Here is a 15650-nt window from a genome sequence, read left to right on the forward strand (position 1 = left end):
GTTTTATTGTGATTGAATTAGCCCACATGTCATTTTTGTCAATTAGCACTAACAGCCCATTTAGATGATTTTCTATGGATGTTTTTCTCAGCAGGATAAAGTGTGCCTAATGCCATCAATGTTATCAAAAAATATTTATTTGCCAATGATAAACTGCAATTGACTAAATGTTAGGTTGGTTGAAACTGTTGAGGCCTTTGTCAATCAAAAATAAATGGATTCTCCCATGTGATCAGCTATACTCATTTGGTTTGTGTTTTATATCTTTGTTGTGGAGAATCCTTTATTTGCATTGGTAGACATCGATTCGCAAGGCAGCATTCCAACAACTCAAGGCTGACATTCAAGACAAAGTGAAACAAAAGTAGTGGGAATGGAAAACCCACAAGACTCGAGAATATGCTAATTGTAATTATATCCAAATTTGGGGGTGGGGTGGGGTGGGGGGCTTTTGAAGATCAAAGTCAAATGGTCAAAATCTCTTTCACTCTCAAAAGGTATCTCTCTTCTTAAGGAATAGAATGATATCCTTCCTGAGAGAGGAAAATAGAAACTAAAGTCAGCCATTCAGCCCGTTGAACCTGCCCCATCATTTAATACAGTTGTGGCTGATTGAACACTTTAATTTTTTTTGAACCCACACTATTCCCAAAACCTTTTATGCTAGTGGTAATCAACAAATTATCAACCTCTAGGATCATAGAGTTATAGTTATACAGCACAGAAACACACCTTTCGGTCCAACACGTCCATGCCAATCAAGTTTCTCAAACTAACCTAGTCCCACTTGCCTGCATTTGGCCTATGACCCATTCTCTTCTCACCTTAACAATATGCTCCCTAATCTTTAACTCTCCCACCCTAGGGAAAAAGCCCGAGCTATTCACCTTATTGGTGCTCCTCATAATTTTACAAACCTCTATAAGGTCACCCCTCAACTCCCTACTGTCCAGTGAAAAATGTCCCAGCTTATCAAGCCTATCCTTTCCTGAAGGAGAAAGTGAGGTCTGCATATGCTGGAGATCAGAGTTGAGAGCGTGTTGCTTAAAAACATAGCAGGTCAGGCAGCATCCGAAGAGCAGGAGAATTGATGTTTCATACCGGAGCCCTTCATCAGGAATCCTTTTCTGAGGCCTCTCCAATTTAATAATATCCTTCATATAGCAGGGCAACCAGAACCATAGGTAATACTCCAAAAGTAGCCTCATCAACATCCTATACAATCTCAACACGACATCCCAACTCCTATACTCAGTGGTCTGAGCAATGAAGGCAAGTGTGCTAAATGCCTTCTTAACTACTCTGTCCACTTGATGCAACTTTCAAAGAACTATGTACCTGAACCCCTAGGTCATTCTGTTTGACAATACTAATCAGGGCCCTACCATTAACTGTATAAATCCTGCACTTGCTTGTTTTACCAACATGCAATAACTCATATTTATCCAAATTATACACCATCTGCCACTCCTCCACCCACTGGCCCAATTGATCAAAATCCCTTTATAATCTTAGATAATCCTCCTCACTGTCCATCATACCATCAATTTTGGTGTCATCTACAAACTTACTAGCCATGCCTCCTAAATTCTCAACCAAATCATTTATATAAATTGCAAACATTTATATACATCAGCCCAACACTGATCCCTGTGGAACACCACTGGTCACAGCCTCCAGTTCGAAAAACAACCCTCGCGACCACCCTCTATCTCCTACCATAAGTTAATTCTATATCCAATTGGTAAGCTCACTCTGGACTCCATTTGATCTAACTTTAATTATTAGGCTACCATCCAGAACCTTGTCAAAGGCTTTACTAAAGTTCATGTAGACAATGTTTGCCACTCTGTCCTCATCAGTTTCTTTGGTTACATCCTCAAAAAACTCGACCAAGTTTGTGAGACATGATTTCCCATACACAAAACCACGCTGACTATCCCTAATCAGTCTTTGCCTCTCCAAATGCATGTAAATGCCATCTTTCAGAATCCCCTCCAACTACTTACCCACCACTGATGTCAGACTCACATATCTACAGCTCTTAGGGCTTCGCCGTACAGCCTTTCGTAAATAAAGGCACAATATTAGCGATGTCCCAGTCCTCTGGCACCGCACATGTGGCTATAGATGATACAAATAGCTCTGCTAGAGGCCCTGCAATTTCTTCCCTAACATCCTGGGATACACTTGATCAGGAGATTTATCTACTTGTATGTTTTTTAAGACCTCCAGCACTTCCTTTTCTGTAACGTGGACTGTTTTCAAGATATAAACATTTATTTCCCCAGGTTTTCTGGCCTTCATTTCTTCTTCCACATTAACAACTGACACGAAAGGTTCATTTAGTTGCTCTCCCATCTCTTGTGATTCCCCACATAGATGACCTCGTTGATTGTTAAAGGGCCCTGGTTGCTGTTTTGCTCTTAATGTACTTGTAGAATCTCTTTGGTTTATCCTTAACCTTAGCTGCCAAATCTATCTCATATTCCCTTTCATCCTCTTAATTTCCCTCTTAAAAATGCCCCTGTACCCTCATACGCCAAGGAATTCACTTGATCCCAGCGTCTATACTGGGATTCCTTCTTACTCTCAACCAGACCCTCAATACCTTTATTCCATTGTTCTCTAATCCTTCAAGCCTCACCCTTCACTTGAACAGGAACATAATGCCTCTGAACTCTTGTTATTTCACCTTTGATAATTTATTTGTCTCTTTACGTGCAGTCTACTCCAATCAACTCTTGAAAGATCCTGTCTCATACCATAAAAATTTGGCTTACTCCAATTAAGAACTTTAACTTTTATGCAAATTATACTCAAAGACTGAGCTGCTAGTCCTCTCTGAGATGGGAATTTCAAAGATAAACCATCCCGAGTTTAGAAAATTCACCTCAATCCTAAATGGCAGCCCCCCTTAGTTTTAAATTGTGCCTCCTGGTTCTAGACTTCCAACCAGTGTAAAATCTTATCTGCATCTATCCTATGTATCCCCTGTAAGGATTTTGTACATTTCAAATGAGATCAAGTCTCATTCTTCAAACTAGAGCAAACACTGGCTCAGTTTGCTCACTCTCTCTTCTCTGGTTAACATCTCCAACAGCTCCATAACTTAATGCCACTGTTTAAGAAGGGTGGTAAAGACAAGCCAGGGAACTATAGACTGGTGAGCCTGACCTCGGTGGTGGGCAAGTTGTTGGAGGGAATCCTGAGGGACAGGATGTACATGTATTTGGAAAGGCAAGGACTGATTCAGGATAGTCAACATAGCTTTGTGCATGGGAAATCATGTCTCACAAACTTGATTGAGTTTTTTGAAGAAGTAACAAAGAAGATTGATGAGGGCAGAGCAGTAGATGTGATCTATATGGACTTCAGTAAGCCGTTCGACAAGGTTCCCCATGGGAGACTGATTAGCAAGGTTAGATCTCATGGAATACAGGGAGAACTAGACATTTGGATACAGAACTGGCTCAAAGGTAGAAGACAGAGGGTGGTGGTGGAGGGTTGTTTTTCAGACTAGAGGCCTGTGACCAGTGGAGTGCCACAAGGATCGGTGCTGGGCCCTCTACTTTTTGTCATTTACATAAATGATTTGGATGTGAGCATAAGAGGTACAGTTAGTAAGTTTGCAGATGACACCAAAATTGAAGGTGTAGTGGACAGCGAAGAGGGTTACCTCAGATTACAGCAGGATCTGGACCAGATGGGCCAATGGGCTGAGAAGTGGCAGATGGAGTTTAATTCAGATAAATGCGAGGTGCTGCATTATGGGAAAGCAAATCTTAGCAGGACCTAGACACTTAATGGTAAGGCCCTAGGGAATGTTGCTGAACAAAGAGACCTTGGAGTGCAGGTTCATAGCTCCTTGAAAGTGGAGTCACAGGTAGATAGGATAGTGAAGGCGGCGTTTGGTATGCTTTCCTTTATTGGTCAGAGTATTGAATACAGGTGTTGGGAGGTCATGTTGTGGCTGTACAGGACATTGGTGAGACCACTGTTGGAATATTGCGTGCAATTCTGGTCTCCTTCCTATCGGAAAGATGTTGTGAAACTTGAAAGGGTTCAGAAAAGATTCACAAGGATGTTGCCAGGGTTGGAGGATCTGAGCTACAGGGAGAGGCTGAACAGGCTGGGGCTATTTTCCCTGGAGTGTCAGAGGCTGAGGGGTGACCTTATAGAGGTTTACAAAATTATGAGGGGCATAGATAGGATAAATAGACAAAGTCTTTTCCCTGGGGTCGGGGAGTCCAGAACTAGAGGGCATAGGTTTAGGGTGAGAGGGGAAAGATATAAAAGAGGCCTATGGGGCAATGTTTTCACACAGAGGGTGGTACGTGTATGGAATGAGCTGCCAGAGGATGTGGTGGAGGCTGGTACAATTGCAACATTTAAGAGGCATTTGGATGGGTATATGAATAGGAAGGGTTTGGAGGGATATGGGCCAGGTGCTGGCAGGTGGGACTAGATTGGATTGGGATATCTGGTTGGCATGGACGGGTTGGACCAAAGGGTCTGTTTCCATGCTGTACATCTCTATGACTCTCATGTCCTGTGGAAGGATTCACGGCTGAACCTTTTGGGACAATTACAATAGGAAATCCAACAGATGAAAACAACAAAACCTGTGGCCCTGAATCTATTCAAGCTAAGACTGTCAAGGTTAGTGGGATTTTGCTCAAGTCAATGCTCCATGCTCTCATTCTGCAGATTTGGGTTTCAGGGAGAGAATTCTCTTTGCTGCTCAATAAGCTGCTTTTCCCCACCCCACCACCCCCACACCCCCACACCCACACCGTCAAAAATACACATATTAAAACACCCACATTTCGACAGACACACATACATTAACGCACTTACACATCCACATACATTCACACATACATGCACACACATACTGATTTCAGGAATGTAACTACCCTCAGGAAGGGGAAACCTATGCTGTTGAGTTATTTTCTTGAGGTCCATTGTTGGGAACATCCTGGTACAGGTTCTTTGGAATAATCTATTTCCTGCAGCTGAGGTAATCCTCCCAGAGACACATTGTGGCTTTAAACATTTCAGAGGAACATCCAACACAGTCTTTGTTGCCAGAAGAATCCAAGTGTCAACACAATACCAGGAATTTTTTATGGCCTTCTTCAACTGGACCAAAGCAAATTGTAAAGACTCTGTCAATTGTGCTGCAGTGATCTGGATGTCCAAGAATTTTCATTCCAAATCTGCAACTGCTCCATAATTATATGACAGCAGTGGGAGTTCAGAAATTGTCCTCCTCAAAATCTAGACCAATGTCAAGCAAGACCGTGTAATAGCCCCCATACAATTTACAATCTACCAGACATTCACCTCTTCAAAGATCAGCTGCCCTCTGGTACGAGTATTCATAGAATTCCTACACTGTGGAAAGACGCCATAAAGTCTGCACTGACCCTCCAAAGAGCAACCCACAATATCCTGTAACCTTGCATTTCCCATGGCCAATCCACCTAGCCTGCATATCCCTGGACACTATGAACAATTTCAGCATAGCCAACCCACCCTAACCTGCATGTCTTTGGACTGTGGGAGGAAACCAGAGCATCCAGTGAAAACCCACGCAGACACAGGGAGAATGTGCAAACTCTTCACAGACAGTCACCCGATGCTAGAATCGAATCTGGGTCCTTGGCGCTGTGAAGCAACAGTGCTAACCACTGAACCACCGTGCCAGCCCATAATAAATACTTCTGAGAGGTCAAACCCTTTCAACTTGTAAAATAAAACATCAAACACCTCCATGCTTCCATGCGACATTGACCATTAAAGAGAAGCATGTTGTACAGTTTATGGATGATGATGTCACAATTATTTTGTACCAGATTTGTAAAATTCTCACAATCCCTTCGATTTCACATCAATGAGCCTCAACCTGTATTTGAATCACGTCAAAACAAAATTCACATATCAACCCAGACTTGGTCAGTTAAATGTTCCATTTCCTAAATATGTTCAAGGAGAGACTCTGGAATATATTGAGCTTTTCCCCATCTCAGCAGCCACCTCTTTTAAAAGGCTACCCATTTACAAGGTGATCCAACACCAGCTCAGCTGTGGCTAAATCAACTTTCTACAAACAGTGGCAGTGAATATTTTAAATGAAGGAACTCTGCAAGTTCCTGGTGTACAAAGCAGTTGTCATTATAAACCTCCACAAAGTCAACAATAATTGCGTGAACCCTGCGTCTGAAGGCCCAAGCACAGCCTCCTTGGTCAGATCCTGCTTTCTCCTTGCTCAAATGGCCCGAGCTGAAGGGAAGGACCAAGAAGAAGCTGTAAGGATATTCTGAAGTTCTCCTTGAAGCAGTATTTACATTAATGACTGGAAGCAGCTTGTTACTGATCATTCAAAAGTTTGGCAATTTGTCCAAACTGTACCACACAACTTGAGGCCAAACATGTTAATGTTGAGGCAGCCTGACAGTAGAGAAAGAAGGTACAGGAAGTAAGCTCTGCACAGCAGATCCCATTACCCCATGGGACATCCTGCCCTACTTGCCCTGTGAGTTGAGAATTGGTTTGTCCATTGCATGAAGGCACATGGCAGAAACCTATGACCCTGAGATGTCTTCCTTGGATCAAAGAATGGCTGATATTGATGAGATATTCATTTCACTAGCACTCAACAATGATACAAGAGGAATGTGAGATGATTTCACAGGACAGGCAGCAGCAGCTATAAATCCAGACAGAGCTGCTTATAATACAAAGCTTCTCCGAGATGATAACCCAAACTTATTTAGCTTATCCCCTCTATATTCGTATCTGGCAGCTAACAGGGAAATGGCAGTTGAGAGAGTTTCCTGTTGCTGAGGGGTAACTTTCAATGCAAGAGGAAGGCAGATAAACTCAGGGCATGGTTAGGAACATGGGACTGGGATATCATAGCAATTACAGAAACGTGGCTTAGGGTTGGACAGGACTGGCCAGGATACAAATGCTACAGGAAGGACAGAAAGGGAAGCAAGAGAGGAGGGGGGAGCGGCTTTTTTGATAAGGGATAGTATTACAGCTGTACTTAGGGAGGATATTCCTGGAAATACATCCAGGGAAGTTATTTGGATGGAACTGAGAAATAAGAAAGGGATGATCATCTTATTGGGATTGTATTATAGACCCCCTAATAGTCAGAGGGAAATTGAGAAACAAATTTGTAAGGAGATCTCAGTTATCTGTAAGAATAACAGGGTGGTTAGGGTAGGGGATTTTAACTTTCCAAACATAGACTGGGACTACCATAGTGTTAGAGATATTGGCCAGGTGCTCGCTGGTGGGACTAGATTAGGTTGGGTTATCTGGTCGGCGTGGACAAGTTGGACCCAAGGGTCTGTTTCCATGTTGTACATCTCTATGACTTTATGAAGGTTTATACAACCATGAGGGGCATCAATAGGTCAAATGGGCACGCTCTTCTTCCAAGGGTAGGGGAGTCCAAAACTAGAGGGCAGGGTTTAAGGTGAGAGGGGAAAGATTTAAAAGGGACCCAAGAGGCAATGCTTTCATTCTGCGGGTGGTGTGTATATGAAATGAGCTGCCAGAGGAAGCAGTAAAGGCATTTATATCTAAACATTTAAAAGACAGTTAGATAGGCAAATGAATAGGAAGTGCTTAAAGGGATATGTGTCAAATGCGGGGAAATATCTGGTCGGCACAGACAACGAAGGGTCTGTTTCCGTACCGGATAACTCTAGGACTCTACTTTGAGCATTTGGACACACTGTGCTCAATTGTACGTGTTGTTTTGGTTGTGTCAAGTTTTTTTTGGAAGGATTTCCACCCGGCGGCCTAATAAGCTTTCTTACTGTATCTTACTAAACTCAAACTGGCTGGCATGGTTCCTAATGTTTACCCTGGACATGGCAGGAAGGTTGACATCAGTGCCCTGCTGTGTGGGCAGGGAGCTGGTGGTCCTGCTGGATGGGATGATGGAGACACTGGGAGTTCCTCTTATCTCAAGGCCAGTAGTGGATGCCTTGATATCAGTTCCTGCCAGCTGACTCCAAAGATGCCACTTAGTTTATAGTCTCATGCATCAGGAGCATTACCCATCACTGTAGGAAAAAGGACAACAACCTTCTCCACTCTACCACCATCTTGTCTCTGGTACCTCACACTCACTCCATCTCCACCTCCCACCAAGGCTTATGCTCTACCACACTCACTATTAGCTGAAACATCTTCCCTCACTCCCTGTCACCCATCCCAACCCTCAGCACTATTAACAAAACCCTGACATACTGTCTGCATTGCCTACTCACTCACTCAGGGTAATTCCATACTTCCACTGAAAATAATAGCTGTGCCACTCGCAATCAATGCAAGTCAACAAGGACCAGAAACTAGGAGTTACAATTTACCAAATATGAAGGATGGGACATTAGAGTGGAGAACATTGGAGTAAACAAGTCTGATAACAAAGGCATGGATAAGGATTTCAGAGGAATCTAGGAGATCAGTACTTTGACACATATTTCACTTTTAACCCGATCTCCTAGTCAAGGAACCATTTACCACCAAAGCTGAAAGTGTGTTGCTGGAAAAGCATAGCAGGTCAGGCAGCATCAAAGGAACAGGAGAATCGACGTTTCAGACATAAGCCCTTCTTCAGGAATGCTTCTTCCTGAAGAAGGACTTATGCCCGAAACGCCGAATCTGCTGCACTTTTCTAGCAACACATTTTCAGCTCTGATCTCCAGCATCTGCAGTCCTCACTTTCTCCTCGAAGATTTACCACCAAACCTTAGTTCACCAAACTGCTTTCTATCAAAAATTTGCAATGCATTCATATTTATGGTTCCAACCTTGAAACATTTATTATTTACTCCTTCACAGGATTTGTGCATCACAACGTAGGCTCAGAGCTTAGACAAAGAGAAGAAAGTATTTTGGTTAAAAACTTGGGCTGAAGCAGAGACAACTAAATGCATGGTCATAATCTTAGTGACAAAATAGATGAGGATATTAAAAGGTGAGGGGGAATGGAAGGTAATTTGCTTAAAATAGAAAGCACCAGTGGATGAAGGGGAGAGATCAAATGTGTCTTGCTGATTAGGCCCACATTGCCACTGTAACCATTTCCATTGCACAGCTGATGAAAAATGTATAGATGGGTGAGGAGACATCCTCCCAAAGCATTCTATCAATGAGTTCTCTCCACAATTATTGTCCCACTGCCGAAGGTTTCTAAAATTTGCCATTTTTGGTTAGATTTCAGAACTGAGAAGGCAAAAAGAAAAAATAACTTTTTATTCCCCCCCAGACTATTTGCGCTTTTAATAGCTTATTTGCTGTGGACGATAGGGCATAAACAAAAACAAGTTTTAAAAAGTTGAAAGAGTAGTAAAGGTGAGAGCTGTAAAGTAGTATTTTTAATGTAACACTTTGTGGGAGCAGAAGCAGTCCCAATAGAAAATGGCGAAGATGGGGAAGAAATTGGGAACAAAGCATGGTCACATTTTGAGCAGCATGCTATTAAAGGAGAATTTGGTGATATTAGGTATATGGAAGGAAGCTTTCTGATAATAGGTATGTTGTTGATTTAATGCTCAGTCCAGTAACAGACAGAAATTATGCAGTGTCAGCAGTTAAGCAGAATGCAGTTGGAAACACAGATATGGAGCATTATTGTAAATTGCAAATAATTTGCATCTTTTAAATTGGAACCGGTTCTGGTTCAAGAGTTACAAATAGTGTGACAACTTGTGTGGCTACTTGAAGTCAGTTATTTTACTAGTAGGAGAAAATAGCTGTACCTGACTTCACATCAACAATTTTATAATTAAGTAGACATATGTTACTAAGATGAAAATTGAGAGGCAAGACAGCAGCAATGTTATTTTGATACTAAAGGCTGATAACTGTTCTAAGTGCTGTTAATTTACTGTACTGCTCATTTACTTGTTAAACGTGAATGAAATTTGCTTGTTGATTTAGTCTGAGTCTCTTTAATTCAATATTAATTTCCTAGCACAGGTCACATACACTGCACCCGAACACATTATATCCCAGCAGTGTCCTCTGTTAAATCTGTAAATTTCAGTGTGGTAAAATTAAGCAGATATTCTGATGCCGAAAGCATGTGTAACCCGTTCAATGGTCTGACTGAATAAAGAATGTTTTGTGAAAATGCAAAAGCGAAACTTAAGCACATAAGGAGAAAAGAGGTTTGATTTGGAACAGAATTAGCAGAGGTCAATGGTTGGGGTGAAATGATGGTAACTTCAGAGGGTGCTATGTAAGGGACATTGTCAACAGTACTTTAAACACAGGCTTTCTTATAGAGTGGAGCATGTGATTTGTTTTATTTTAGTGTCAATCCATTAAAAAACTTTTTTGTATATAATGAAAATAGAAAAACTCACTAATTTCAATTTAGGAATTCTGAAGTATTATTCACATCATGGAACTGTGACATGGGGATAGGATTAATTCTGAATCTCAACAGCATTGTATACAAAAGAAAATGTCTAAAATTTGTCTAGCATGTGCGTAAATCCCCTCCAGTTGCAAGCAAGCAGGAGTTTAAAAATTTGGAGAATTTTCAAACTGCTCTGCTAAATATAGCTACATATAAAATTGAAAATAAATTGAATCAGATCATAAATCTGCAGATTTAGAATGTTATCAAATCCCTTGCAAAATTACAGCTTGTTGGCTATTATTTTTCTACGTGAGACAGATCAAAAACTATATTCAGTGTAAATGGGAAACATCAGCCTATTTACTAATTTGATCTGAAATGGTTTCGCTGTACGAAGATCTGTCTGCATAGGACTAAAGATTGCATGTATGCAATGGCAAAGTGTTACAATCAAGGTAGATATTGTTTTGTTACAAACTAAATACATAAAATGGTCAAAATCCAGGCAAAAGGTTTTAATGGTCCTTAAAGAAAATATCATTTGTAACTGTAGGGAACTGGCACTGTTTTAAGTCAGCTTTGTTTAGATAGCTGGCTTCAGTATTTGTACTGTGCTGACTGATCATAGTACAACCTTTACATGAGCAAACCAACATAAAATGTGATGCTTAAATAAATAAATGACTGTAATGTGGTGCTTCATTTTGTTAAAATAGCATGTAGTTATGTAGCTGATTGGGGTTGATTAGTTAATTAATTGACTGCGTAGATATAAATAGGGAACAGTTGGACTCATGCATGGAAGGAGTTGCAAGACTGAATAAATAATTAACTATCCATAAAGATAGATGAACTAGTTTCTGTCTCACCAACTAGTTTGGATCCCCATTTTACAGTAAAATTCCAACTTTAAAACTACTACATTTGTCAACAGGCTTTCTTTTTGAGAATATAAGGTTTAAATCAAAATCTATGGTCAACTGTAAAAAGGTTTCCTCCATGTGTCAGGTGTGAAAAACATACATTCCTGTCAAAAAGTCAGGCTCCTCAGCCCAGTGACGGTCAGCCGTGTCAGGAGAGGTAGGCAGTGGCTGAGTGTTTTGGAGCACGTAAACACAATCTAACCAACTTTAAAAGATTGCTGACAGCTTGTAAAAAAAAATTGCTATTGCAACTTCTGACTTGGCGTTATCTGTATTATTCTCCTTCCTAGATCCTAATTATAAACCTCTTCAGAAACATGCAAAGCTACAATGCAAAATTGTTACAGTGCAGTCACATTTGGATTTTTCCAATTTAAGTGTACATCTGTGGCTCTAAATAATTTCAAAGTGATAGCTGAAAGATCAGCTCTGCATATTTCTCATACCCTCCTTTTGGATGCAAGGGAGTGGTAGCCATCTTCTGCTGTAATGAAAACCTTTCGGTAAAACCGAGCAGAATAGTGCATTCATAGATGATTCTGTAGTTTGTAATATATATAGACCCAATAGCAACAAAATCTTTCCAAAAATTGACACTTTCCATTATCTATTTGATATTTATATAGGCATAGTTCAACAGTTAAGTAAAAAAAAAGCCCTTTCTTTGGTGATCCCCTTACTTGTTGAAAATAAAGTTACCTCTTTACTTTGAAGACTAAATGGTAGGACAGAAGAACACAGTGCACACTTAGAGTGAGGGAAACTTCACTGAAGTGAGACTGAGATAAAATAAGGAACTGGAAATTTGGGTCAACATGAGAATTCAGGGTAAAAGGGTTATTCCAGGGAATAAAATCTCCAGAAGTGAGGGGGAGAGGAAATAAGGCGTGAATCGAGAGGCCTAACTATACTGAGACCAACAGCAGTGAAACATCACGAGTACAGGAAAGCAGCTGATTGATGAGTATCTTTGTTCAGTATTTCTAATCTTCAAAGTGAGACTTGGATTAGTTTCAGTCTGTCAACTTTTATTTTGCCTCTTTCAGCAGTTGCGATGAGTGGGTACTGCAAGAATGAGTACTTGGGATTCAATTGTTCACATGATTAGAGTTGGGGGATCAAATCTAACATTTCAAAATTTACTGATGATACAAAGCTACATGGGAACATGTGCTGTGAGGAAGATGTAAGGAGGCTTCAGGAAGATTCAGATACAATGAATATGTTGGGAGACAGCAAATGGAATATAATGTTGAAAAATGTGAGGTAGGAAAAACAGAAGTATAGGAGAAGTGAAGTCTTGCTTTGATGGTGTAGGAGTTTGGTTAGACCACACCAGGGTGAACGGAGCGCAGTTTTGGTCTTATCTCAGCAAAATTAAAATTGCCATAAAAGGAGTGCAACAGAAGTTCACTAGACTTGCTCCTGGGATAGCAGGATTGTCCTATGAAGAAAGATTGGGCCTGAATTCTCTAGAGTTTCAAAGAATGACAACTGCTCTCACTGAAACTTACATAATAGGTAAAAGGATAGAAGGGAAACAGAAGAAAGATGTTTCCCCTGGTTGGACAGACTAGAACCTGGGGCACAATTTTTTAAAAAGTCTGAGGTCTGAGGTGAGGTGAAGATTTTTCACACAGAGGACTGTGAACTTTTGGAATTCCACATGGGACTGTGGAAGTTCAACTTTTGACTATATTTCCAGGGACAGATTGATAGATTTCTTATTACTAATTAATTGCATCTCAATCATTTTTAATATAACACAGTCTCGCTTTAAAATATTTCTTAATTCAGCTATTGGAAAATGAAACTCCAGTACTAAAATGAAACGGTAGATAGTATTTGAACTGTTGTTTACAGTTAAGCTTTGCATAAGTATACAAATAACCATGAGAATGATTAATTAGTTTATTATTCCTACACAACCCTTCACTTCAATACATGGCCAATGGCAAAGGCAAGTGGCAAACCAATAGCACATTTTCAATAAACAAATCTCTTCAGTACAGTAATCCAAACATTGGTAAGTGGACAAAAAGAGTCATTTGGTTAAGTTCTTTTTTATACAAACAAAGCATGAGGTCCTTTAGAATCACTAACATTCCATCCCCAAGTTATTTGAAAACCTTGTAAATAACAGCAAACTAGATTAGTATTGTGCTCTCATTTCAGTTATTGCTAATGGTCAGAAGTTAAAGTTATTTTAAAATGTTGTTAAGGTAAACAATGATTATGCAACTTTTGACAGCTCTACAAGGTACTCTGTCAGCAGATCATGTATCCAGACATCTGTGTCTGGGAGGGATGTGTCCACCAAGTAAGTCACCACTTTTCTATCCCAGGGATATGCACTCCCATGAACTGATTGTATTTGGGCCACAAGAGGCTTTCGCTCAACATGGTTACGGAAAACTATTGATGCTTCTTCTGACCACTGTTCACATTTGACACCTGCAAAATACACAGGAAATATTAGTTCAAATGTCAAGCTCATTTGGTTTGCATTAAAAAAATGCACAATACATATATTTCGCGGATGAAATTTCAAATAACCAGTAGATAAAAGAAAAGGCCTGCATTTCATTTATGTTAAGAAACACTTCCTTAAACTAATGTTCTACAACCTCCTATCATTTGCATACAAAGCAGGTTTTTCTTTTTAAAAAATGTATCTGATAATCTGCCCCTCTTCTAACAGGACAAATCTGAAGACCATGCTTCAGAAAGTAATCACAGACCGGGTATTCTCTGGATTGGACAGTCAACATGCTAAATTCTGGAGGGTACCTCAGCTGTTCATATACCTCATTTCTCTTACACCAATGCCAGTCTTAGGGCCATACATTCACCAATATAATCTTTATTCTATGGCAATTTGCATGTGGCTAAGGTTACAATCCAGAGATTATTACCTTTAAGGTTCTGCCTTCCAATTCAGTGCCAATTCCTCATACTGCCTGTGCAATCTCTCTTTCCAGAGCTTATTAGGCAGTTGGTATCTATATGGACAACTGCATCCTCCCCCTGAAACTTCAAGCTCATCTCCAGCCTTTGTTAGAGACAAAAAAAACTGTAGATGCTGGAATCCAAGACAGACAAGCAGGAGGCTGGAAGAACACAGCATGCCAGGCAGCATCAGGAGGTGGAGAAGACAACATTTCAGGTGTAACCCTTCTTCAGGTCTGGGGATGGATGGAAGGGGAGCTCAAACCTCAAACCTGTTGAATAGTTGCAAGGACTATGCCTTTTCCACTCCCACCTTCTTGATCCTTTTACCTACCGTACTCAAAGTCACAACTTCCAGTCCCAGCCCACTGCTCAAATCAGAAAATGTTAACCTAAGGTGTGTGCCTGCCTTCTGAACCAAAGTGTGTCTAGGTACAATCACCCTCTCTAAAGCTTTGCAACATTTGTCCTGCTATCTCTTTGTGCTATTGAAGTGTATTTATTCTATTAACTTATAGTCTACCTTACCCAAATCCTGGCTTCATACATGCAGCATTGAGAGAAAGATGTATTTATACTGAAAATAAGTCAGCTCTGCTAAAGGAGAGGAACCTGTTTAAGCCATTTAGCGGATTAACTAGTTGAAGATGTTCTCTGAGAGCTTGTATACCTTGGTTTACCGAACATCTTTTGAACAGCAATGTTTAGTTAGCTTTAAAATGGAAAAAATAAAATTCCACTGCTTAGTCAACTCCTGAACTATGTGCACACTGTTTCTGGATGTGGTCACCCACAGTTAACAGGTATGCAGGCAAAGGGGAAAATGGACAACCAACAGACAGAGATCCTTCCAGGCATTTGAGTCTCCAATCAGGTTCAATATTTGTGGAACCAAAACAAAATGCTAGAGAAACAGAAAGGTCACTGCACTTGAAACATGGACTCTACATTATCTTCACATATACTGTCAGACCTGATGAGTTTCTCCAGCAATAACTGTTTTTGTTTCAGATTTCCAGCATCTGCAGTTCTTGACTTTATTTTAGTTCTGATGGCTCAGCTATACAGGAGGACCTGGGAAAAATTTCTCTAAGCATGCAGACAGGCATTTCTGGGATGGTATACAGTCATTGAGACGTACAGCATGGAAACAGACCCTTTGGTCCAACTCTTCAATGCCGAACAGATATTCCAACCCAATCTAATCCCACCTGCCAGCACCCAATCCATATCCCTCCAAACCCTTCCTATTCATATACCCATCCAAATGCCTTTTAAATATTGCAATTGTACTCACCTCCACCACTTCCTCTGGCAGCTCATTTCATACACCTACTACCCTCTGTGTGAAAAAGTTGTCCTTTATATATCTTTCCCCT

The 15650-nt window shown here is 40.5% G+C and overlaps 1 protein-coding gene across 2 annotated transcripts in view; it reads right to left on the reverse strand.

The window, feature by feature from the left end:
• Positions 1–13246: 13246 nt before the first annotated feature.
• LOC140491626 (tudor domain-containing protein 7-like) overlaps positions 13247–15650 on the reverse strand; it is a 118130-nt gene continuing 115726 nt past the window's right edge. For both annotated transcript variants that reach the window (XM_072590085.1, XM_072590092.1), the window contains exon 17: positions 13247–13776. In XM_072590085.1, coding sequence (XP_072446186.1) covers positions 13556–13776 — 221 coding nt within the window. In that variant the 3' untranslated portion in view covers positions 13247–13555. The remainder of the gene's footprint in view (positions 13777–15650) is intronic.

The sequence above is a fragment of the Chiloscyllium punctatum genome, chromosome 2 (genome assembly GCF_047496795.1).
Source record: "Chiloscyllium punctatum isolate Juve2018m chromosome 2, sChiPun1.3, whole genome shotgun sequence".
Taxonomy (NCBI): Eukaryota; Metazoa; Chordata; class Chondrichthyes; order Orectolobiformes; family Hemiscylliidae; genus Chiloscyllium; species Chiloscyllium punctatum.